Here is a 27,443-nt window from a genome sequence, read left to right as displayed (position 1 = left end):
AAAGGTGACTTAGCATGATAGATTGCCTGTACCAATCCTGCTTTGATTTGCAGATGAGTAGCTTAAGAGAGAAGTATCTTTAAAACACATAATTTGCTGTGACTGGTTCAGGAGGCACCCAGGACTGGAACGGCATTACTGTCATCTGGATGCACTACTTTCACTTACCACTTAATCACTCGATTAACAATTCAGGCAAAAAGCCACACACATTTCATGCAAATATCTAGCTATCCATTAGGCATAATAAGTGAAATGAAATTACCATGAGGATATTTCTAAATCGGCTAATAATTGTTGTGTTTTTACAAGCCGGTAACATTGGTTAGCTGATGAGGGGTAGACATCAATGCATATTTGTTGCCTGCAGTTAGTATATGCCCTGGAGAAAAACTTTATTCATCCATACTGCCATCAGTTAAAAGCAGGAATGAGCCCCAGCGGTTAGCACAATCTCTCCTTTCCTTACATTTGCTCTCTGGCTCGCAGCACCGATCGTGTCTCAGGGCTGTTGTTTACAGAACAGTCCCAATTTCACACGTTATTCTCTTTTTACAGAAGTGCTACTCACACAGTGCATAGATTAGGAGATGAACAGTTTTGAATAATTTTTAAGAACATAATAAAAGGCTATTTCAAAAGAAGGAGAAATAAACACGTCAAGCCCCTTTTTAGATGCATGTGAATCTGTGGCATTTACAAACAGAGCAATGACCCAACGAAGTCTCCATTTGGACCCAAATAACTATACGTAGATGTCAATATAGGATTTTGTGGGCACAGCAAAAGAGACCGCATTTTGGCAAGCACAAGTGTGCTTGCCTTTACCACTACATTTCCATTAAAGACAGAAGGAACAAGCCAGATACCTCACGAACAGTAACAGGTGCTGGCTTGCGCAGTATGGGGAAGTCAGAATTCAACATGCATTTGCCAAGTCTCACACAAAATAGCTGAAACGACTCAGCATCTTTCTTTCCTATTTCACTACGCTCAGCATATGTAAATTAATGACAAATGCAATATTACTTATTGAATAGCCTCATGAGCTATGAGTGTTTTACATCACAAGGAGAAAATAAATTTTAAATGAAACTTAATGTGTTTAAAATCTGCTTTATCAGATCTGGAAACACAAATACTGTGTGCTTTAAGTAATAATGCTAAAGCAACAGACAGACTTAAGTTTACTGGGGTTTTTTTTTATGGGTTTCTTTCAGAATTTATTGGCAGTTCTTTGGGTATAATATTATTGCAGTGTTTTTCCACTTACGATGTTTCTCCTTGAGGATAGTTACAACTTTTTTTTCCCCTGTATCTTAAATTTAGAACTACATATGCTACTTTTTTGTCTTTTGATCTGGGAATATATATGGACATATGACCTTAAATTAATATTGCATTCAGCATAAAAGGCCTTAAAGATACGGACAAGGTCTAAATTATGGCAGATATAGGAATGCTGATTTTAAATGGCTAGCTCTTATTTATACAGTATTTTAACCACAAATAAAAGCTGCATATAAATTCAGTGGGGATTTTTGTTTGGCTAGGTTTTTGCTCTGCTTTATAGTTGATAATTGAATACTTTCATGATCATGCCTCATGATCCCACACACAGGACACAGCAGTCAGCAGGCTGCTGTTTAGGCTGGCCCCACTGCATCTGGCATATAGAAATCTGGAGCAGACCACGAGAACTCTCACTGTGCTCCCTGTCAGCGCCTTGTTCTTACAGATGAGCCAACCAGTAGCTCAAATTAATTGTATCCTGATCACATATATATTTTTGCCAGGCAATAAAAGAAGGCTAAATCCACACACTCAAATAATTCTTATTCACCTGTGTATCTGTCCATGCACACCTGGTTTTTATTTCTTTTACTACGGGACTCAGAATGATCACGAACAGAGTCTTACTTCCCAAATGAGGCGGAAGAGGCAGGGTACATAATATACCATCCATGGGCTAGGCTAGTAAGAAAGAGCACTGCAGCAGCCAGGCTGGTTAAGGCTGTGTAATAAATATTCATTTGTCTTTGAGTTTTCTCCTAACATTTTTCTCCTAGGTGTACTTCTACTCTAGCCTTTTGACCATTTGGTCATTTAAAGAGTGGAAGTGGAATTTTCAAAAATGTTTTATCAACCTGCTGCTATTGCCGTGATTGCCTACAGTAACGCCCTTCACTGACTTTGGGAAGAACAGAACTAGATGGAAGTCTACCCTCTTTATTTTTCTAAGTATTTGCAGTCAGCCTACTACCGACCTGCCAATTCTGTGCGGTTAACTGCTGAACATGCCCGCCCCACCCTGAGTAACAGTTAACAGCACATTAAAAGAGCCTGCTTAGAAAAGAAGGCATTTCCATACAGGTTACTTTGCAGGTGTTTAACATCTATTTCTTGATCGGGATTTTCCTGAGTGCGCCACAAAATACCTGGAGATAACATCTCTGGCAGGACCCGGCGCTCCTGCACATGTCCGTGAGCAAGACACGCAAGGCACCTGCTCCCTCAGGTGAGGTAAGGCTGTGGCCGACGCTGGCAGCCCAGGAGCCTGGGAAGCATGAGCTGCCTCCAGCCCTGTCCTGAAGAAAAGGGTTTTTGAATTTCATGGGGAAGCCCCACTCCTCTTGACGCGGCTGCAGGCAGTGGCCACCTCTGCAAGTGCTGGGAGAGGCAGTGCAGGGAGCAGGCTAAAGCACAGCCATACCTGGCTGGCATTTGTACATCCACATCTCTCATTCCATGCCCATACAAGAAAGTTTATACATCCCAAAGGACTTTGGGATTTCAGACCCTGTCAGACAGGCCCAGGGTTGACGGATCATCCCTGTGTGGCTACATTATAACAGCAGAAAGCATCAATATCAGGGGTTGAAGGGTTCCAAATTTTCATTGCCACCATCATCTAAAACTCACACTTGGAAATAAATTTGTTTCCAGCTCACAAAGTGAATTTAAGATTGAGCATATGCTTATGCTTGAATTTAAACCAGAGCTATGCTTTCTACTCAGCTTGTAACTTCTTTGGGATAAGAATCTTCTCTTTAAATAAACAATATAACAAATAATAAATTAACATAGTTTCATAAAAGTATCAGAGTATTTCCAACCAGATTCTTAAAACGTACAATGTATTTTTTGTTGTACATCAAGGAGCAAAAAGATAGACTAAGATGCAATGAGGAAAAACGTATAAAACTTTTCAGTAAGATGAGAACATCATCCTGGTATTTAATGCTTCTGATAACGTGTTGTTCCATCAATCAGTTATTTATAAATACCTGGCCAAGCTTACTTGCATTGACATCTGGCCTTCTTGAGGTAGTTTTACAAAAAAATAAATATTATGATTTTTTCTTAATAGGCTTAACTTGTGTCCTTCACTTGTGCCTGTAATTTTGTACATCTATGTTATATGAATATTCCAGCAAGCGCATTGCTGGCATGCAGGGCCACCAGGTCTCTTTCCGTAGTTCATTAGAACCAACAGAAGGAACCACAATTTGTTCATAAATATTAGGCAAAGAGATTTAGGTGAAATCCAGCAAGTACCTTACTCATGACAGAGTATTTGCCAGGATCTAGGTTCATGAGACGTGGCTGCCGTGAAGGCTGCAGGGATAGTCTTTGCATGCTAACATGGCAAACGCATCGTGCTGAACTATGCAAAAACTCTATGGTCCATGCAAAACCCAGCAGGGGCAACTTTAGATCTTAGCAGTAGCTTGTCTTAAAAGATGTACAGTATCTCCAATCTGCTAAGCCACATCCTGTTACTTGCTCAATCAAGAAAGAATACAGAGTGTATCTTTTGGAAAGAGACTACTATACTAAAGTGAAATTCTCAGTTGAAATCAGATATGCATTGGGCTAAAAAGCAGAGGTTTCAAAGCACAAGACCTCTAAGTTTGTTGCCTGTGCCCAGAGAAACCTAGCCAAATACCCTAAAAATCAGTGTGGCATTCCTTTACCTTGGGGGGCAAATGGATTGATCTTGAGTCGAATAGTGGCTTACAAAATCCTTTTCCTGAAATTCTTGTCCAATTGAGTTTCTTTAGATCTATGATCTTTTGAAGAGGGGACAAGTGTGTGTGTGTGCTGTGAATAGGAGGGGAGCCTCAGTAAATTGCTATGGTGGCATTTCTACCCACATCCTGCTCCTGGGCCAGCCAAGTCCTTAGCCAGCTGGTCAACAGCTGGAGAAGTCAACGTGGCTGCAAGGTTTTGAACACAGATAAAAGTTTGATGTATTACTTCCAATAAACCTAGCAGGCAGGTAATTCCTGTGCAGTCCTGAGAACTTATGTGTGGTATTATCAGAGGAGTCGCCACCACATCCATCTGCCTCTGAGGCATGCAAGATGGAAGGGAAAGGACATGACAGTAGAACAAAAACCTCTGTTCAAATATGCCAAAAATTACCTTGACCTCTGAAGAGAAGCAGCTGTCCATCTGTCCTCTGAAGAGAAAAGAACTATCAATCGGTTCAGAGTCATTGAGCAGGGGACAACGGTGCAGGCACTAACATAAGCCCAAATCTTGCTTATCTACTTCTCTCATCTCGAGCAGCAGCTTGTCTTGCTCTGAAGGCTCTCCCACTGGTAGAAAGCAACAAAACGAGATGACCTGATAGAGGTAAATTTACTGGAATTTGAAAATTGGCAATTAAGGTTTTGATCACCAATTCTTAGTCATCCATGCAGTGACACTTTTCCTTCAAGTCTTCAAGGAGCTGTTCTAATTTGTATGTCATGCCTAAGGAAATTAGGTGGTGAATTCCTATGTAAGAATGTGAGGAAGGTGTTGATCTCATGGAGTTTGCAACCGCTTGTGTTAAAGGTAGGGCTGTAACGCCCTCTAACTTCAGGGTGTCATTATTTCTAAACTAAAAAATGAATCTGTGAACGGCAAGATGGTATGATATACTTACCAGAATATGAATTAAGAAACTGATATAATTTCTTACCTATAGATCTTTCCTAGACACACATTACTACATTGTAGATATCAGTGGAGAGAAATTGCTATGGAAATGATTCAGGGACTTCAGAGAGTGAGATATAATTTTATTTTTTCAAATAGAAAATTGTTCACATCTAGTCCATTTAGACATAGTCAATATGTTTCAGCACATCACATTATACTCAAAAATGACAATGCCAAGGACTTAAAAATGAACAAACCTACTGTTAGTGAGTCAATTTACAGAAAAGATTGAGCAGCAAGAAGACTCATAACCAAACCAATGTTTAAATACATTTCTAATACAAGCCAACCATATTAAATTGACCTGCGAACAGTGCACATAGCTCCTCTTTTTTTCCCTCCTTCTCTACTCTCACGATATATGAAGACCTGCTTTAAATGAGTTAAGAGTTTAGTATTTTTCTAAATCACTTGCACAGTTCATTTTTGGATCTAATCTTTTGAGGTACTTAATATCAGGCAGGGTAATAGTAGTGTGACAGGTTTTTCCAGCCAAGAGCAAACACATGGTTTTGGGTGGAGCATGCATTATGACCACATGGCATCCAGAAAAGTACCTTTTTTAGCAAAGAATATTTTTGAGGGCTGTAAAATGCTGATGGCCTTCAGCTTCTGTTGACTCTAATACTCTCAAGAACTCAAATCTTTGGAGCTAAAAGGAAAGCACCCTTTCATGTTTGGCTTTATAGCCAAACAGGTATCTGCTGTAAACTGAAATCTCAGGGCTTATATACAATTCAGAGCAACCTGAACCCAACTGATTGCAGTATGTGCATCTCCCCTGGGCAAGCAGACTGGACTTCAGTAGAGGAGAGCCATCTTCTCCTCAGGACTAGGGCATCATGTTTCTCTGAGGCTGCCCTTCTTCCTCCTCTTTCTACGGCAGCAACACTAAGGTGAATGGACTTTTTAGATTGTAAAAGTGAGGTGAAAAAAACCCAGTCTTTGACTGACATAACAGAATTCCCCTCCTGTGCAAAGCACTAAGAAGTTTGCTTTAAAACTTTTTAAAAATACCTTGAAAGCATTATGACTCTCCGTTTTGTACAGAAAACTGTAATAGATGTTCTAGACAGTCTTGTTCTACAGGATTACATGAGGTGTCTGGGAACAGTGATAAATCCAGAAATTTTGTCCACAAAACTGAAAATACCAGCAGATCTCAACGGAGAAAAATCAAAGTATTTATTGCTGTCCTGCCTGCTCCTACTTTATGTCAATATTAAGTAATAGAGTTAGTTTAAAAAAGAATCACTGCAATCTATCTCAATAAAAATGTAATTGAAGATCAGGTATGCTTAGCCTATGAATGACAGAAGAAAAAAAAAAAGCCTGATGGCGATTTGGAACACATTCAAGGATTCTGCTGTGTCTTTCCACCTCAATGAAAGACAAATTATATTGTTAAAGCCCTACATACTATGTTTTAAGGTTATCCCTTCAAGTTATGGTGACTGAGAACATTGTTTAAAAATCTGAATTAATATTGTATTACTAATTATTTACCAAATCGATAAAGCTATCTACTCTACAATGCACAGCTTTACCTATACATAGCTGTTAGAAATACACATTTATCAATCAGAATCAGAGACAACATCCAAACTGTAAAATGTAACCAGACACTCTTACCCTCTTTAAACAGTCTAATAAATAAATATAAATACATAAATATTGTGGAACAGTAGTATATTACTTGCACCAATAGAGATATATTATTTATCTGTGGTCAACAGTAAAGTCTTGCTTTTATCTTTAGAAAGGGTATTTTAAATTTCTTACAATACAGTAAAACTTAATATAATTCATAAATTATTGTGACAGTATCCAGTGTGTCTGTTACCCTACAAGTACTTACCAAGAGGTTTTTTAGTTTAAAGCTTTTGTAACAGGAATGCTTCTAGCTTTGGCTGTACCATAGGCAATTGCCGCAAATTAGCACCATTCATGAAATAACAAGAACATCAAATCTTCTCAGAGCATGAGGTAAAATGATATTCAAAAAGAAACAGTCTTTGAGTTTCTCCTTGTTTTTTTCAATTTGAAAACCTAGTGCATCATACATACAGTTGGCAATACTACCAATCTTAAATTGCAGAATTATCTCAGATTTAAGTACTTAAATTACACCAAATACTAATGAGAATTTCTGTACATCTGCTTTGCCAATATCTACAAATGCATGTACAAAAAAGATAGATGATAGTTCCTTTAAGCAAAAATATGCATATATTCTTAAGCAGCAAGATAAATGTAGTTTAAATGTACCCCCAATATTTTCTATCAAATGTTGACATTACGAACTCAAAATTTTTTGCAGTCCTTTTGAGGAATTATTCTCAGGGAGATCTTTAACTGCTACACCACTCATCACACCCTATGATACTATTTGTGATGTATTTTATCAAGCAGTTGTAAAGCCTACCCTATAAATACTAATTGGGTCTGGATTACTATTTTTGAATTATCATTTAGCATATTTTAAAGACCTTAATACAAAAGCTTTTTTGAGCATGTAAGTTTTAAGGGTAGTCACCCCTTTGATAATCTCTTACCACTTTACAAAATGTAGGATTTAATATTGCTTTAACTTCTTGTCCAAAAACACACAGTGCACTAAAACTCACAAATACCTGGAAAATTAATTTCTGATATTGCATTTACAGTAGTTTTAATGAGCGCTTATATGTAGTTATTAGTCAAATGACCCTTCCTCCACCAGAAATAAAAACTAACCTTATTTTTATGAGATGCTCGCTTTCTGACCTTTAAATAGTTCACCATGGCTTGGCTGTGCCAAAATATTAACAAAACCACATACAGATTCAGACAAACAGATGGAAAGTAATGCTGTCTCAAAAATACTAAATGATGTCATCGTGTTTCTCAGAAACTCTGTTCTCAGCATTAAAATAAAATTCCAAGAAAACAACAGAGCTCTGACTTCCCTTTCACAGACCTTGATGCCCACCAGACAGGTAAATTCAGTCCTATTCTCTACTCCCATGATCCTTTAAGCTGACAGTGGAATGACTCACTCTGCTATGAGCAAAAGAACCGCTTAAGAGATTTTGATAACAAAACGACGTGTTTCCCAAATAAACTGATTTTAAATTTGAATTCCTTCATTTTTCAGAAGACTATATCTCCATGATTACGAATATCATGTGTGGCTGTTTAAATCCTGCTCAGCTGATAGCCTCTAGATAATATAATGCTTTCAAAGTGCTGGTCTTCTGCTTTTTCTTTCACTCTCTGCTCCTCTAAGGTAGACACAAGTTTGTCCCTTTCTTCAACCACTTTCATCATCTCAGTAAAAATTTCATCCTCTTCGTTCAGATCCATCTCATCTTTAAGGCTGTCTAAAAGATCATAAAAAAGAGGTTAAAATCCAGGTCACTCTGTTGTTACACTTTGCATTTTAACTGTTGATGTACAGCTTGAATTAATATTATAGTAAATGACCAATTAAGTCAATAGCAGTTAATATTTTTCATGTTACTGTTCAGGGAAAAATTCTCCTGCATTTGGGCCACTTAAGGTTGAGCATTAAGGCTCTTAACGTCTAGAGTAGATCTTTTAGCAAAACTTAGATGGGAAGGGGTAGCAAGAGCACTACTTGTTTATAAAAACATTTAAACTGGAGTTCAAATTTAGTTTACACAGTAAAAAGCCCAACTGTGAAATGCAGTACCTGTAAGAAAATGGAAAGTATTTTTCAGAAAATGTATTGAAAACTGCCATCACTTATAATCCACATGCTTAGAACACAACAGGATATTTTGGGGTATTCAGTGCTCCTCCCCAAAACTGTAATCCCAAGTACCTAAAAGCAGTTCCAAAATACTGCAGTAACCCGTAATGCCGCAGTTAACATAAAAGCAGACAAACTTTTTTGTGTTCAGGTGAAGACATTACTTTCCATTGCTGCCCATCATTGCATGTTAGCTGGATGTTGCTGCCTGCACAGAACAATTAATGGAATTACATGTGCGAGTGCTTCTGGTCCAGTTCAGTGTAAAACTGGACAGGTTAGCTTAGCTGTCTTCACTAGAATTCAGAGGAGAAGATCTCACAAGTTGCATTTTGGTGGCTGAGCTGCAGTTGCAGAAGAGCACAGGAGGAAGAGCCTCAGCCACTCTGGTCCTTTTTTGGAGCAAACAGGGATGTGTACAAGCATAGTCTATCATTGTGGCCTGGAGCATACTCTCCCCTTGGACTTACCATCAATGGCCATTTTCTCTCTCAGCTTTTGTTCCAACCTGCTTTGGTGGTCCTCCAGTTCTAGTTCTTGGGCTCTAGATACAATATAAAGTACGTTAAATAACCTTTTTTTCAGTAAAGACATATATGTTAATATTATTTCAACGAAGAGATTCTGTGTTCTGTTTATTCAGTATTTTCTCCTCATGGGCAGTCAAGGCTAAAAGGTTTGCCTGTGCCTACATTGCCACAGCAACCACTACCACCTTTTGCATTATGTATCAGATTCAGTTCCCTCATACACTGCAACACTTCAGGCTTTAACCAGCTATGCTTTGTTGGTGGCACCCACAATGTAATTCTGGATAGGACTGAATGGTCCCACACACGAAGGGCCCTGCCAGGCCCTCCGCACAGGAACAGGTCCTGAGGCAAGGGAATTAACACGTGAACACATCCAGACAACAACGTTGTGTGTCCTGCAGTGATAAAAGCAGCCTACTTTTGCTTTTTTAACTCTGCTTTGCAGACAGTGTGAGCAGGGAGCATTGCTACCACAACACCCAATGACAATCGAAGGGGAAAGAAAAGGTTTGGCCCCTGGCAGCATCAGCACAGCTGGGGAGAAACTGGGGTGCAGCTGGAGGCAGCGGCTGGGCTGCAGCTCCGCACACAGCGTGGGGGGCTGGCTGAGTGATATGGAAATGACAAATGGCAACGAGCAGCCTGCACTGGTGTGAAATCCAGCGGTGAGTAATGACCGCTGCAGCTCTCATTGCCGTCCCACATTGCCCAGAAATAGTGGAGAAAATAGCTGAGAGTCACCTCCGCCTATCTGTTGAGTGTGTTTCCAAGGAGGTGAGGGAGCTACAGCCAATATTGTTTCCATCAACCACAAACAGTGGCATCTGAGACGGTTTTTATTTGCTTGGTGTATCTGCTTGTTTCATCGCTGTAGTGAATTCCTAGATCTTTTTCTATGTCCAATAAAAACTGAGATAAACTTGTCAGACTATTTTGCTTCCACAGGAGAAAGTGTCCCAGTGTTCATTAGACCCACATTATGGAAAGGCAGAGCATCTACATTTAGAGTATTGTGTAGGATTGAAATAATTGAACCACTGTGAGAGGAAACAATGAGGAGGGCTCAACTGAAAATCTGTGTTCCAGACAGATTGTAGCTACTCTGGGTACGTTTATTCCATGACAGTCTCGAACCGCAGCACACAGCAAGGTGTTCAGGTGTATTGTGAGTACACTTTTCCCCTCTCCTCTGCCAATCTTTAGTACTAATGCTTGTCCTTACTTACATAATCAGGAGCTCAGACTCATAACGCATTAATTTATTCTTCTCCAGGACCAGCTCAAACCATTCATGTAGCATCTGAGTTTCATCCTTTGTGCCTGAATCTGTTTAAAATAGGAGAATTAAGTGTGCATGACCAGCTTTGCTTCCAATGCTCTTACCAGTTAAGTTTACTTTAAATAGTCCTCATTTGTAAACCTAGGTGAGTTCAAATGTAGATTTTTTTTTTCTGTACGTAACTTACATCAGTAATGTCTGAGTATAACAGGTATAACATTCTTGTCTACGTTTGGTTGAATGTTGTCGTTTATTGCAGTTAAGGAGGCATTAGATTTAAAACCACTTTTGTTTTGGAAGTTAAGTTTTTTCTTTCAAATAATCACATAGACATTCTTTTTTTAATGGGCACTTTTTCTTTCTCTTAGTTCTGCCTTTGATGATATAGTTCCTCTGTTGATACTGGACTCCAGCAGCTGAACTATAGGTATAAATGGATATCCCATTAACAAAATTGGACTTCAGGATGTACATGCTGGCAAGTATCAACTTAGTCCCTGCTTCCAGTGCACATCAGATGCACAAACAAATCCTCTACAAATTTGCATTCATTTGCCAACTGACCTCTAAATCTGCCTCTGCTTTGAATGACGGGAAAGACTGTGGGACAGGACAAATCTATTATTACTGAGTGGTTTTGTAACACTTTGGGCCAGGGCATCACTGGTAGGCACTATACAGACATGAAACACAAGATGGTCTCTCTCCCAAAGAGCTCATAGCTTGACTCTGCCTTGCGGAAGAGGACGGAGTTCTCTTTCACCAGGTAAGGGCCTTCACTGCTCCTAAAAGACCGTCTGTACAAAAATCTTTGGCAATGAAGAAACCCTGGGTGTTCTAAAGTGGCGAGTCAGAGCACATATGTATTTCTTTTCCTTGATATCCTTTTTGTAACACGCTCATCACTTTACATTTTCCATTCATTTTCTTCACAAAACAAAACCACTCCACCACCCTTTGATGCAGAATTACAGCAGCAGCAATAGCACCGCAAACACACCTCCCACAATGTCTGCTCTGCCCATCCGCCGTCTGTTGCCACAAAATAATGATCACTTGTAGGAAGCAAATATCTTACACTAATCCAGGTTGAGGCAACAATTTAGGTGACATGCTGACCCCTTCAGAAGCATAAAACCAACAGCCAGCCCGTGCTCCTGCCTCAGCACGTGGTCGTTGCACACCCAGCCACGCTGCCACTGCGTGTTGGAGGCAGGGACAGCCGGACCTGGGACAAAGCAAAAGGAGGTGCCGCCAGCAGGCAGGGGAGCACAGCTCTCTCCTCCTCAGTCCTTACATCACACTGCTAGAAAACCAAGCATAAAATCCCCGTAAATCAGCCTGGCTATTTTCTGTGGATGAAGACTTACGTGATTTCTCCTACTTTAAGAGGATTGCACCTTTATTTCAGATGACTGAGACCACTGAAATTTAAGCCCAAAGGTCTCAGGTTCAAGCTTCAGAGATGACAGTTGCAAGAGTATCATTAAACTAGGTTACCAAGTGGAGAGATAGGCAGAGTCCTGGACAGCTCAACAGCATTTCAGATGCCTTTCTGTTGTCGTTTTGAAATGTGCTTTGTTGTTGGCCCCAGGAATTACCCTCTCGCCCCTCTACTGCTTCAGCTGTCCCTCACTTTAACATCAAAGCCAGGACTTGACTCCACTCAGGAAGAACAGTTTAAAGCCCATCTCCTTCAGGCAGTAATGATCTCATCCAATGCAGCCGTTTAGCAGTCTTCCTGAACAGGAGGGAAATTGTTGGGTGTTTGGGACCACCAGCCCATTTGCGTGCCTTCACCAGGCACTGTCATCCCAGAGAGCCCGGGTCACCTCCTGCCAGCGTCGGATGAATTACATGGGCCCCCGTGCCGAGGACAGGAGACATGCTGGCTTGGGTGCAGTTCCGTGATTTCCCATCAGGATTTGACCCCAGTCTGAAGTTACCACGAAACGAGGATAAAGCAGCAGGAGGGGACACAGCAATCTTGGTCTGATTTCTGCCCGATTCCGTTAAAACTTGGCAGTAAGAGATGTGTCCCTGTGGGATCTTCCAGGTCAGCAAGCGGTGATAAAAAAATGTCTTCTCAGAGTGACCACTGAAGCAGTTCTCGCTGGAACATGCCAACAGTGGTTTCTCACAGGTCCAATGCAGGGATGCAGCATCAGTATTCAGAGCCTTAGGTTTTCATATGCTACCATCAGAAGTTATCATCAAAATCTGATCTATCTTACTGTCAGTAAAAACATTGCAGTTGCAGATATGTGTATGCCCTGCACACACACAGAGGGTCACTATTCCCCTCTTTGCTGTTTTCTTGATTAGGCAAAAATATTCTTTTTCTAACGTTTCCTCTTTGCACTTTAAAATCTCTATATCTCTAGTAAAAGACTGTTTATCGTAGGTTGATTGAGGTAAGCAGAGTAACACACTTCGCAAAAGTGCCACTCATTTTAGCAAAATCCTCGGTGCAAGCTGAAATAAAAATAGCCCTTTTTTTCCCCTCCTTCTCCATCCCACAGAATGCCCCCCAAGTGTCCCCAGGGGCATTTTTTCCCTGAGCTTTTCAAATGTTTGTTAATAATAACATGAATATTATTTAAGTCTGATGGATTGCTTTATGCCTTCCAAGGGCAGAAGCAGCCAATGAAGTCTTTTGCATAACACAGTACAACGGATCTTTTTAAAGGTTAGAGGGAAAACAATTTGTGAGTTTGTTTTGTGAGCCACACTGGCTTTTTTTTTACAGCATTGCTAAAGCAAAACTTTTCTCCTGATTTACCCAAGTCTCCTTTAACCTAGATCCCATTTGAAAGTCAGATATTCTTCTAGTTACATTGGAGCTATTTCTATTTTCATCACTTTTGAGGGCATGACAGGCTGTAGAGGAGTAGTTACTGAATGCTGTTGTCAAAACCTCAACCTTCTGTTCTCCAGAGTGATGCTACGCTGTCCCTCCATACAGCAGTCACACAGTAAAGAGGGCTCGGCCAGTTTGCGCCTTTTTAGGAAGAGCTAAACCTCATATTCCTTATTCCTACAGGTTTTCAACCGATTTCTTTTGACTCTGTTGAAAGTTCTGCAAAACCTTGGATATGCTCCTTATGAAATCAGAAACTAGTTGGAACAGGTGCAGATATTTATTCACCTTCCAAAACATGGAGAGATTTCTTAACAGTCTCTCAACACAGATTTTCTTCTTTACCATCATTCTTCATGATTTGTGTAGTCAACTGATCGGTTATGCTAATTTCAGTGGAAAACCTGTTTTGAGATTTTTATTTCTGTATTTTCTTGTAGGCGGAAGATCTCCATAAGCCTCCACAAATGTCAGTGGAAAACAAAGCAACAGTACATCGGTGATTTATTATTTGGTATTTCAAACTAGAATAAAGGGAATATCGAGCATGAACAATTATTCATAGGACTGATATTATTTCTTTTTTTTTTAAATGCATGAATTGTTGTCACTACAATTAGAAGATCATCAAAGCCTCATTTTGCTCATCGGTCCTCATGGCAGTTGTTTCGCACCCACGCATGTTCTCTTCTAATTCAGTTGAGGAGCTAATGAATAACTCCCCCTAACAAAGGGGCCATTCATCCTGGGCTTACAGAATTATTAGAGGAGAGTTGCGTAAATGTCACTGAAGACTAGTGTTTGCAGGCCTGCCTCTAAATTTGGTTATTCACAACCTTTGCAGCTCAATATTATTGCTGAACTGTGATCGTTTTCTAATTACCTTAATAATACCTATTAAATCACTTGAATTGCATAAGCACAGACCTGCTTAGATACAACTTAACCTAGTAAACACTGGTCATTCATTAAACAATAATGCTTATTATTTTTAAGAAGGTTGAACAGAATGTTAAACTCGCTGATTCCTGCACCATTACACGTATGTTATTACAAGCCACAAAGCACTCACATTTTGTTTGGGAAACTTACGGCTTCATGCTTTTGCACCAGAAGAGTTATTGAGACGCAGTAACATCCTACATTTCAGTATCTGCCCTATTTGTAACTGGCCACCTACACACAAAAAAATCAACAGGGAGAAAAAATAGTACTTTCACCTTAATGAGGGCAATCCAATTACTAAGGATGGGAAGAGAATGAGAAGCATCAATCTGTTGGCAGACGGCCTTCTTTGGGAAATGTGATTGTCAAAACAGCAAAAACAAGAGGTGGCTCTAGGCCATTTATCCTGGTATTCAGTGTCTATCCCAAGAGCTAGAAGCCTCTTGTCCCTCTATATTTTTGACATTTCCAAAAAACCCACCCTTATACAAATCAGCAGTAAAGAAAAAAGCTAACACTCCAAATCCTCAGTCTTTTTAGCAGACTTTCTCATAGGCAGTAAGGTGGGTGCCATTTGATTAATGGTTATGTTTTCATTTAAGAAAAAAAATATGCTAGCCTTTTAAATAACATTTGAAATAGGTTAGCACTATCAATTATAGGAAATTAGTCGATAAATATAAAACGTCAGACAAATGCTCTCTTGCCGAACTGATTAGTTCAGTGTTAGAATAGGGGCGATAACTGCTAAGAAATATGGCATTAAAAAAGCCAGCATGTGGAGATTTTGCTGGGTTGCTTAACTAAGACAACAACAAGATCAGGTGCCAAAACATATCTAGGTTTTCAGTGTTGTGCAACTGCCTGTCATGAAAGCACACAGTTCAGCTTTCTAAAACAGAGGTAAATAAAGACATGTTTGCAATCAGGCTGTTAGCTTCCCAGAGTCCTTTCAGCACAGAACCACAGCCCCCTCTGAAGTCCCTTACACACATGGTTCACACTCCCATCCCCATTTTGAGCCTGGCAGGAGCGCCTAGATGTCCCATCCCTCTGTGGGAGGTCTCCTCAGCTTCACCCCATGCGTGCTGGGGAGCACTGGTAAGGCAGGGCCGGTGGGAGGACACCACAGTCCTGGGTGCTTGGGACTGTTGGTTCAGGTGAGCGAAAACCTTGCCTCCAACCAGGGCCAGGATGACATCCCTGTGATCTTCCACCCGGTGGGGGGAAAGCTGCGCGGTTCGGGTCTGTGTGCCTGCATGCTGCTGTTGCTATAGCATGGCCACCAGCTCTAATCGTATTAATGGCATTTCACACTCCGGGAGAAGTCATTAAGGACTCTGTTACTAGGCACGGGCTGCTGCTGGCTTGGTAACTGAGATACAGCTCCTGGAAACCTCACTGGTCCCCTCCTGAAGAAGAAATTAAGCTCAGGATAGGATTTTTAAAAAGCAGGGGGGAGGAGGGGGAGGAATGTAGATTCGGGTTCAATAGCAAGGCAAATAATTCCAAATCTGTGATAACCAAGAGAAAATTTATAGTATGCACCATAAAGGTGCTTGAACTAACAGAGTTTGAGGAAAAGGGTAAACAATGATTTTTCTGCTTCCAGTTATTGTTTCATTTCAGATTTTGCACTGAACTCTATTTCTATGACAATCATTAACGCCCCTCTGCTTTGAAAAAGGTTAAAAAACCCACACCAAGCACATACACACTGCTTCATTTACCTGATTCTCCTCTTAGTTCTCTCTCCAGTTTGACACCAAAAATCTCCAGAGCTCTTTGTCTTTCCTCCAATTCTTCTAGTTGGCGCTGGACTGCCTGCAAAATTGTAGTGATATAAAAGCTACAGACATAACTTAAAAATTCAGAGACAAAAGATGGTCTCAGTGGTTAGAGAAACAGCTTGACAAGGTCTCAAAGGAGTCATGGGATTTGCAAACTCATTGAGCGTATTAGGCATCTAAGCTATTAAATAATTCCACTAGGTATCTATCCACATTTTTATGTGGGTAAGTATCATAGGTACTAAAAGAACCTCAGTTTTTCTGAACTTCAGCTCTTCTGTTGTAAAACAGAGATCATAACATTTCTGTGTCTCATAAGGTGTGAAAAGACAATACCTTACATATTCAGAGGCACATATTATGAGATGCTACACGAATAAAGCTCATATAAACATTGAATGTTTACAGATAGAAAGCTTTGCTAGCTATTTTGCTGTCCATGGGGCTTTGTTGTTTATTTTGCTTTTATATTTCACAAGCTTTTGACACAGGGAGGCAAGGGTCTAGCAGCTAAGAAGTGGTAATTCACTGGCACTTCAGGAAGGACTTCTACATTCATTAGTCCATCTGCTTTTAAATAAGGTTTTCAGAGATGCCATGTGGATAAGAAGCATGAAACACCTTAAAAGCTTGAATTATCAAAGAGAGATGCTCAGCAGTTCCCATTTTAGGCTATGTTAGGGCATAGCAAGCCAAGGCTTCAGGATCAGCCCAACAAACACAAAAGATGGTTCAAAAAGTTTAGACTTGATTATTTCCACAAAGCAGTAAAATAAGAGAAGGCATGTATGCATCTAATTTTACCTTGAGATAATTCACAATTCTCAGATAAAAACTATAACATAGTTGCTCTAACTTTGGAATAAATAAGATACTATTCTTCTTTCCCATGAGTTTTAATGTATCACAGATTTTATAGTAACGGCTAGATATTAGCATTTTCTAAAATCCACTGTCTGGTTCAAACACAAAAGTTCTCTCGTTTTCAGTTATACATTTTGCAAAAGCAGTGATGTTTACGAAAATGGAGATTTCAGATTCACATCTGAAAAACAACTTACTAGTTTTCTTTTTTAATTTAATTGGTATTTTATATATTTATTGGTACAGAAATAGCAAGTGGAAGCTCCATCCAAAACTATCCACCTGCTATAGTAATACAACAGAAGATGATGGACAACTCTGCCTTCAGAAAGCCTACTCTCCCCACTACCATATCTTGATTATCACTACAACCTGAATTAATGAGATTAAATCTAGCTCAGGTTTCTCTGCCCTATGCTACAGTACAGACACACACAAAAAATGCTCATGGCCACATAAGCCATTAAGTTTTGTGTGTGTGTATATGCCTATAGATATGTGTGTGTGGTAAATGAAATAGATAAATATGAAAATGTTGACACCTGAGAGAACACAGTCTGAGATCAAGCTGTGCAGAAGTGCATTCCCAAATCTTTGAATTGTAATTGGAAATAATAAAACATTAGCAGAGTCCAGAGCTTTTCCAGCATTTTCCGAAGAGCAGGACCTGTATGAACTGAAATGACTTTCCATCATTAAGAAACAAAACGGTTGACTTTCACTGTTATGGCAGAGAGAGAACAAAAGCAATCACTGTGTTTTCGTACCCTCCTGTAGTACATAGGGGTAACAGCTGAGTTTCTTACATTCTCAGGGGCTGATATTATTTCCCCTCTCTATCTCTTTCCCTCTTCAGTGTATTATTCTCTTATTGCCAGTCACTATTCCCTCTTGTTCTTCATACACAATTACAAAATTATGATGATCTCCTGGGGCACACGTGGATTTGTCACATAGAGTTGCAAGGCCCTGCCACATCCATCTTCCTGCTCCTGATGTTTTGGGGGGATTTCAACACAGAGGGCAATGAGCCACAGTGAGGAGCGAGGGGGGTGCAGAGCCCACACGGGGTACCCCCCATCCTCGCTAGTCACTCTTGGGAGACAAGTGGGAGCTATGTTTTCACCTGTGCTTTGTGAAGCCTCTTCAGCTCCTCTTGTTTAATCAATTGCTTTGTCTCCTTCTCCAGCTTCCTTCTCCTTCTGAGAGTCCTTTTTGCCTACAAAAGAGAGAGAGGGGAAAAAAGGCAATCAAAGCATAAGTATGCCATTACAGATTTTCTCAAACCTTCCCCAGAATCACAGAACCATTGAGGCTGGGAGAGACCTCTGGAGATCATCAACCCGACTCCCCTGCTCAAAGCGAGGTCAGCTACTGTAGGGTGCTTGGGGCAACCTAACTGAAATGAAAATGCTCACATAGGAATATTTTCATGCATTTGCCTACGTTGACTTTACATCACTACAAGCTCTTATTGCAACCCTAAGTGAGTGTGAACTGTGCCTATCAATAAAAAATGTCCAAATCACAAAGCTGACTATATGCAACATAGCACCATACCTGGCTTCTGCAGACATCACCGTGATCAGGGAAGAAGCCAGGCACAGGCGGTGGGAAGCATCAGTTTAAAGAAACTCAACCCATTTCTATTGCTGTAGCTGCTAAGTAGTAAAATTCACTTTGGATCGCTTTTAACACGGTAAAAGGGACGTATGCAAAAGAAACAGCCATCACAGGACACTACCTGAAGCCCTACAAAACCTTCCCCAGTGCTGTTTCTCTACTGCATTGCAGAGGTTTTTTGCCTTTCCCTGGGGCAGCTGCCGCTGCTGCCAGGCAAGCGGGGCAGCACGTGCTGCAGGGCTGGCCGAGGGAATCACCTGCGCTTGCTCCATCTTGCCCTCGACCCAAGATGCCTGGAAGCACTTCAAGGCTGTGGTTTTCCCATTTTGGAGGAGACAGAATATATGAGCACCGTAGAACAAGGCAATTAAAAAACTAACAAGCCAGGAAGCCACTAAAATTTTTCCCACTGAGATTTGCCAGAGCAAAACGGTGGTACTGGCAAAATAGCAGCCAGGGCTGGCATGAAAAGAGGTGCTAGGAGGCAGCTGAGAGAAACAAGCTGAGTGGGGAACGTGCATCGAACCTGAGTTACTGCTAATACCCGTGTGCAGCAGCTGGTCATTCACCCCGTTTCTGGCAGCTGCCCCAGCAGCGCTGCCTTCCCCGCTGCCTGGTCCTGCCCGTCCCTGCAGTTGCCTGAACTGTTGGGAGTTGCTCCTATTCAGTTTTCTCCCATGCCTCCCTTCTTTTCTCTAACTTGTTTAAACTTTATTTAATTCATCATAATAGTATCTTACTATAGATTGTCTTTCCTGTAACAGGAAAGATGAATTCTGACATCGCAGCGCATCCTGAGACAGACACTGGTGGTACGCGCTGCCACACGCTGCTGCTCTTCTGCCTTGTAGCACTTCAGTTCCTCTGGAGCTGTGCAACTGGGTTTCCATTCAAAGCCCCGCTTGGCTTGCAGCTTGGCTGGTTTTTTCAGTGCACTGGGCAGCCTCTTGCTTTGCTTTCCTTTTTTTTTTCCCCCCCCTCAAAGGCAACAAATCAAAAGGCCAACTTGTACTATTAGTTCCACTTACTGATATTCCCTCCGCAGGAAACATGTTTCTGATGAGCTATGCAGGCAATAAAAGCTCTGTTTCTTCAAATCAGAGCCGAGTATCAAGAATTCACTGGTGCTTTAACCCTACCGCTCCTTCTAGCCACGGGAACCGAGGTAGGGTTTGGAGACCCCAGCGCGCAGCCGGCCCTTTTGGCGTAGAGGGTCTGGGTGCCACTTCGTGGCTCAGGCAGTTGTGCTGATTAGAATAAACACAGCATTTTCCATGCAACCTGCCTGTAGCGCCTCTCAAATGAAGTTGTATTTCCCCAAGGGAGATCTGCATCTGTTTGGTTTAATTTTTTCAATAGTTTGCTTGTTGGGCTACATATTAAGGCCACTTAAGAATGCAGCTTCAAAGTGGTTTCAGTGAAACATGTCTGCTTGTCAAATTAAGACCTTCTCTGTCAACGTTGGTGTAACCTGGGGGAATTAAAGATCCAAAGAGGAAACAGAAATTTTGATTTTCATCTGTCTTAGAGTTTTAATGTATTTTTCTCTCCATGACACGTAACCTCCACTGATAAAGCATTCCCATCCCCACTTTGAGAAAGTGTGGTGTGTTTTAGATCAGAATCGTATGACAACTGTTAAATACAGTCCAACTGAGGAAATATCTTTCTGTTTCCAAGCCAAGGTTACCTTGTGTGTTAATGAAGGCTTGGATTCAAATTCATCATCAGAGGAAGAAGTCGAATACTCGGTAGCTTGCTTTCTGACAGGTAGGTGTTCACATCCTAAAATGTAGGAACAAAATAGTCAGTGAAGCAAAAAAATACTGTTCTTTAACTTACACAGACGCTTTGCACCTGCCCTGAGTTCTAATCAGCAACACCTAGAGCAATTTGGAAATTTGGCTGATGGCATTAATTAAATTTTTGATCCCTGTCAAAAACTCTGTCTGGGTATATTTGATTTTTTTCAGGTATTACATACAAATAAATTAATTCCTTGAGCACCCTGCAATGTAGCACACTGTTCTGAATGCACTCAGCATTCATTAAAATGTATATCTGAAGTTAGCCATATTACCCAAATGATTGTATAAGACTCACTATACAGTGTAATTGAATGCAAAAAGTCTGAGCCAGCTCTTAAACAAATTACCCTTATGTGGCTTGTAGCATCTGGCACCCATTTTTACTACATGACATCTGCTCAGTGTAAAATAGTTGGCGTCAGAATGTCTGGTCATATAAAAAAAATCACAAATGTAATCAGAAGCAAATGGACTAAGAGAACAAGGCTTTATCACACAGCCTCATACAACATAAATATTTCATTAATTATGTCTAAACAAACGTCACTTATTTTTCTGCTTTAGGAATATTATCACATCATTGAACTGTTGATTAAAATGCCATAATAAGTCAGGAAAATCCATACATCACAACAATACACTCCATAAGGAAAACTCAAAGGCTGCCTTTGGAAGAAGCATGCTTTCAGAATTATAAATTAAATTACATTTAATTGCAGCAATTTTATCATGCCTGTTTTTCCAGCATCTTGTTTCAACTGGGTGTAAATATTTGAATTTCTTCTTAATTTGTCTAATTCATAGCTTCATTCTCTTTATTTCAGAAAATAAAACTGCTTTTGAAACATCTGTCTCTACGCTTCAACCTGCTACAGGGTTAATGATTAACAGCTGGGCAACATCTTGGAAATGTACATTATTTAAAGCTAACAGTGCCATTTTTCTTTGTATCTGTGAGGTAACAGTTGGCTTTCTATGTGCAAGTTGTATTCACATTAAAATCACTTCCCATTCTCCCAGTGTAAATGTTTCTTCTTTGCCTTGTCCTGGATCCCAGTCCTGAAGTAGGACTTCTGTCTCAAAACCTAATTTAAAATTAGGATCCATGAAACATGTTCATCCCAGGCAGTAAAGCAATGAAAGCAAGTCCAAGTAATTTGAGGCAGAAATTCTGATTTTTCTCAGCAATCTCAATTTTAGAAGCACCCAGTCCTTGTGTCAATGAAGCTGCAAGCTCAGAGGGTCCAGTGGAGCAGACCTGGGTCTTGCTCTCCTTTTTGCAGGCCAAGTCTTTGGGCAGCAGGAGGTGCAATTGCCCTGGCAGAAATGCCAGGTGGGTCTCCAGCCTCTGGGTGAGTCCCCTGCTCCAGAATTGCCCAGGCTGCCACCCCACACCTCCCTGCCTCTTGGCACTTGTAGGAGAGACACAGCTCCTTCTTGCTGACCTGCTGGGGGCTCTCCGATGGCTCACGATTGCTAGGGTGACACCGGTGCCATGCACTGCCCCATGCTCTGCGGACGTGAGTGCAAATCCAGCTGTGCCCCATCTCTGCCCCCGGCAGGGACAGTCAGCTGTAAAGCTCTTCCCAGTGCATGAGATGGAGGAAGGCATGGAGGTATCACAGTTACTATTTCTTTTGAGGAGTAAACTCACCTACCTTGCTTTTCACTGTGCAACCAAAAGTTTGCAGTAACTACCCTGCAGTCAGGCCACTGGTGGAATCAAATTCCATAATATGCAAGTGGCAAAACTTACAGCTTGGCATGGCTGGAAACACAAGCAATTACATGCTCCCTTTCTTCTCTCAGCTGTAGGAATAAGTGACTGCTTCCCCGTGTCCTCCTCTTTGAGTGATATCAATAATTTAAAAAGTGTTGCAAGGTCTAGAGGGAAAGCAGCCTGCTGTAACACAAGGGCACCTGCCTCCTCCTCAGCGGTGTGACTCGGGAGCTGTTTGCCTTTCCGGGACAGAGAGAGCGTCAATGACTTCCCCAAGGACTTCCAAGGGCCATCTCATGAGCATGAGGAAGCTGATGTCTGTGCACAGAATAGATTCGTAACATTCACAGTCCTCCCAATGCCTATCTGCTATGGAGAGCCAGGAATTTGCACCTTGCTCTGCAGAGAAAGGCCATTTAGATTGCTCTGAAACAGCTCAGCCTTTCAAGGGATATGGTACCCACAGCCCTGTGAGACAATAGCCACCTGACTGCGATGAGCAACGTTCTCCATTGTCTCCACCCAAGAAGCCTACAGGACAAAGGACCACGTGAAATCACTCAGTGATGAGGCATCTGATGGATCTACCTGTGCACATTGACAGTTACAGCATCTGTCACATTTATTGCATATACATTTCACAGCACTGATGTTCTCTGGTAATACAATGTGGATAATTGAAGCATGGGCTTCACCAAGGAGGTGCCCAGAAACACACAGCAAAGAGCGACAGAATTGGGATGAGAATACATGTTTTCGGCTCCCAGCTGTGTGGTCCTGCCACATTTCAGGGATATAGAAACAGTGGGACGGTGCCTTTCTTTCAACATTAAAAGGGCAGCCGCTCAGTGCTCTACTCAGCTATTTTTCTTTGGCTATTTCCTAGTGGAAGAGAACCAGAAATATGCTCTAAAATGTACCCCAGATGCAAATTTCAACTTCAAGACAACTATAACAAGCATAGTAAGAAATTACCTCACTGAATGAACTTGCTTTATGCAGAGCTAGAGAGAAATACCACAAGTTTATTCTATTTTTGGGAAAAAAACAACCAAACAAACAAACAAAAAAACAACCCGAAACCCACCACTCTTCTGTATTACAGCATCTATATGTTCTACTATAGATGACTGAGCATTAATCTTTCCCATCTCCAAAGGGGTGGTGTAGGCAGAATTTAGTTGCCAGCTGTGGGGATTTGGACAAGGAGTTCACACATAAAAATGTTCAACTTGGGGACTCTTACACTTACTGGCTCATTTAAAACTGAACCTTAGAACTGCAATAGTAAAGTTAGATAATAATAATTTGCCTACTCCAAATATGTCAAGCCTTAAAGCTCGATAGCTACAGAAAAGATCTCAAAAACATATGGTTTTTTTCCAAATATTAATTCATGTCTTCTAGACTTGCGCTTTCTCTTTCTGGCCATGTAATTCCTTCAAAATGGGAGTTATTTATTACTTATTTCTTAAGTACTCTAGCATCTCCCTAACTTCCAAATTAACATATGTTATACCAGAGCTTTTCCTCCCCAGCTAACATGACTCTAGATCACTAGGAACAGTCAGCCATAGTTTTAGTTCTTAATTATAAAGGGGAAAGGAACAAATATTTCTGAAATCTTTATTAATCTATTCTTGATTTCTACCTCACAGTAGCTACTAGGAGTTTGGTCAAGAGACCTTTCCAGCATACCTGATTTACAGCTGTCAAATCACAGGAAACTGAGTATTAATTGTTACTGTTATTAATTGTTATTGAATCTGACAGTGTCATAGGATGCACTTCAAAGTACAAAGTTGAAGGAAACCTCCAATTCTTGATATTGTGACTTGGTATTCTCATATGTATATGTCATAAGAGATAAGAAAAATTACATCCATAAAATTAGAATTCCTTCCTATGGCCAGTTCCTTACAGTTTGGTAATCCAAGGGTGGGTCTCAAAGACACTTTGCTTTGGCCTAAGTGCACGGTCATTGAATGCCATCAGCAGTAAAACCCTCGCTGTATTCAGAGGGATCAACTGGACCAAAGTCCAGTGCTTTTGAGAATCCCTCCCTTAACTTAGAAGTCTAAGGTACTGCTTTTCCTAGGAAACTTGAGGTCCTCTGAGCAAAGAGGGAGGTGTCATATGAAGAGGTTAAGAAGGTGATACCTTCTGCTAGACGTGGGAGCACTGCTGATTGTCCTGGAGATTTACAGGGAAAACCGCCACTGCTGTCGCTCTGCATGTCACAGCGCACCTCCCTTTCCTGGGGTGTTTTTGTGTCACAGGAATGACCGTAGTCTAAATACACAGAAAGTCTTGGAGCAGGAACTGGTTTTATAATATGATGTTATATTAATCTGTTGGCTTCCTCTGTAAGTGTCCAAGATTGCATATTTTTACAAAGCCATTGGAGTTAACCGTGACTTTAAGTACTTCAGTGTTTTACAAAAGGGAGAGGCAAAGCTACCCATAGCTCTTGGGGTACTGGTGTCCCAAACCAGATGGGAATTGGCATGAGGTAGGAGATGAAAAGAAAGGCCAGTAGCAATCAAGAGTGGGCTTGGCTATTTGGGTTCACAACTCTGCTTCTCCACAGATTTCTCATGTGGTCTTAGGCATGTAATTTAATCTCGCAGGGCCTCAGTTCCCCTTCTGAAATACAAAATCACTGAGATAACAGTATCCTAGTGGACAAGAACATTGCAAACACAGGGACTTTCAGTGGTACAAAGATGCAGTAATAGGAACCACGTATGAACCTGAAATACTTTCAAGGAATACCTTTTCAATCTAAAAATGCACAAAAACAGCGAAGTGAGTTCATAACACGTCTAATTTTCTCACCAGCTGAACTGGTTGTCCTGCTTAATGAAGTGAGCCATGTAAACGACACAGTCACAAACTGAGTTATAACAACTCTCATCTCTTTAAGGGACGATTCTAGGAATGTTTTCACACAATCCCTACTCTGTCAGGGACAGAAATATTCCTCCCACATCTCCATCGCTATCAAGAAGTAAACCTGGAATCACAAACATCTGCCAATAACCAACCACCTTCGTGGGCTGGTCTTCAGAAGGTCTGTCTGTAAGTCAAAAGTAACCTAAATCCTGAATCCACTACTGTGTCTCATTACAAACACTGCTGACTGCAACTCTCTCATACAACCCGGCTTAGCTCTCTTTTTACTGTTGTTTTTCTGTGGTATTAATGATTTTCAGTATCTCTAACTAACATGGCACTTTGACATTGTTTTTAATTTCAAAAGGACAAGTAGGTTTAGGAGGCAACAGTTAACCATCTGATTGATCAATTTTATTGATTAAGATTTTGGGGTTGCAGGTTGGAACACAAAGGAGGAATCAAAGACTCAAAGATATTTGTGCAGTAAATAAAAAATCTGGAATTGCACCTAGAAACTCCAGTGTGGCTACCTGGGGACATTTGTGTATTCTACAGGCAAACTTAGACAGGATTTTATTTTTTGTAGAACCCATCTCCCACTGAAAACAGTACATGAACCCCCACTACTTCAGTAAGATTTGCCTAGGTCCTACACAGTAGTCTGTGCAGCCGGATCTCTGCACAGCCCAAAATTTCCAAGTGGCTCTGAGGAATAGCTCTTATGAAACAGAAAGAAAGTGTTAGCCAAAAAGCCTTTAGACCAGGTCTGGATATCAGAAGCTGGAATGACCCATATGGAAGATGTGACTGCAGGCGTAAGTTTGAACGACAGGCAATCTGCTGCTGAGTAATGAAGATCTCTGCTTTCTCATGCTGAGCTTCAGCTGGTGGCTGAACACTTGGCAGAAGATGACAGAAGGACAGAATATAGTTTTAGTTTGGACAGACGCCTGGGTCTGAAATGCAGAAGTCATCAGCATAGGAAAGACATCTGGACATGTATTTGCAGATGAAGTAACTAAGATAAGGTGTAGGGAAAGATGAGCAACATAACATAGAAGCAGATGTGTAGGATGAGACTGAAGGTCCTTCCAGTCTGTCTCCAGCAGTGGATGTCTAAAGAAACGCTATAGGCACCGAGCAGTAGTCATATGTGTTTCCTCCCCTTAGCACTTGCCCAGCCTCCAAGCATTTTTCCATGCAAGAGCTTTCTAAATTGGAAGTGGTTTCTAAGCATTTGGTTAATCCTCAGTGGATTTCTCTTTAATGAGCTTGCCCAGTCTCATCTCAAGCCCATGGACTTCTATCACCCAGCTCATTCTTTGGCTCCACAAGCCAACAGCCCATTGAGGAAGAAAACACCAGTGTAATGTAAGACAAACCATACTTGCACAGAACAAGTCTGTCTGGCCTCAAATAGGATAGAAAAGCCCTACTGCAAAGAGCCAAGAGGAGTGTGAGAAAGATCCTCATTAAATTGGTTTCTGCAAGGTGCTGGGAGTATTTTTTTTTTCTTTAAAGAAAAGAAATTTTCTGAGATTCATGGTAAATTTCAAGAGAGAAAAATGACGACATGTAATGTGGGCTAAAGCTCATCATCAATTCATGACTGAAGTTTGCCAAGCTTGGGCCTCAGACGAGTGCCAATTTGAGACAGAAATGCCATTTTAGAGAGCCAAGCAGGACTTGGCTCTTTACCAGTTTGATTTACTCAAATATGAATGTTTGAAAAAGTTCAGGGAGCTGCAATGTTGAAATGTTGAAGACGACAGATTACTGGGCAAATGGCTATATCAAAGCTGCATTTTTTTCTTCTGAACGGGCTTTGCAATGCCTATATTTAATAATTATAACAACATAATAATTCCTTTTTTGGCTTGCACAGCAGAGGAATGCAACACATATTAAAACAATATGTTTTTTCCAAAATATTTAAAACATAAATAAAGTATAGCATTATTCAAACCTAACAAGAACTTTTCCCACAACATACCAATTATTTTAATACAGTTAGTTAAGAGCAAGTCAGCTTGGCTTAGCTGACAGGTGATGACTAGGTGTAGTCTCAGAAAAAGCCTCCCATATAAGACAAGTGTGAACACTAGCAACTCCCTGTAGCTTCAGTGTGGTCCTTAGCATCTTCTGGCTCAATGGGTATGCCTGGCTTTGTGAGTTGATAGATAAAAGATGCTCCAAGAATCCAGTCCAAAAATTCAGGAATGAGAGCAGGAGTTATTCTATCGATTTTAATGAGCTTCAGATCAAGTCTCTTATATACTGTATATCTTCCTCACAGCATGCAGTAGTTCTGAAGCAGAAAGGATGCAAAAAGGATCTGGCAGCTCACTGGGAACATTTCAGTGACTTCACATTTTAC

At 40.8% G+C, this 27,443-nt stretch overlaps 1 protein-coding gene across 1 annotated transcript in view; it reads right to left on the bottom strand.

Moving 5' to 3' along the window:
* Positions 1-8,169: 8,169 nt before the first annotated feature.
* The window catches only part of MICAL2 (microtubule associated monooxygenase, calponin and LIM domain containing 2), a gene marked incomplete at its 3' end in the record, with an annotated part of 130,017 nt that continues 110,743 nt past the window's right edge, over positions 8,170-27,443 (bottom strand). Inside the window, exons 31-36 of the mRNA XM_082316991.1 lie at positions 20,331-20,425; positions 18,144-18,236; positions 16,094-16,187; positions 10,506-10,605; positions 9,217-9,290; positions 8,170-8,354 (exon numbers count right to left, since the gene is read on the bottom strand). Of these exons, the coding sequence (XP_082173117.1) occupies positions 8,170-8,354; positions 9,217-9,290; positions 10,506-10,605; positions 16,094-16,187; positions 18,144-18,236; positions 20,331-20,425 (641 nt within the window). The remainder of the gene's footprint in view (positions 8,355-9,216; positions 9,291-10,505; positions 10,606-16,093; positions 16,188-18,143; positions 18,237-20,330; positions 20,426-27,443) is intronic.

Source organism: Platalea leucorodia (assembly GCF_965183815.1).
Source record: "Platalea leucorodia genome assembly, chromosome: 7".
NCBI lineage: Eukaryota > Metazoa > Chordata > Aves > Pelecaniformes > Threskiornithidae > Platalea > Platalea leucorodia.
Note: the sequence above shows the minus strand (reverse complement) of the source record. Positions and strands in the feature narration are given on the sequence as shown.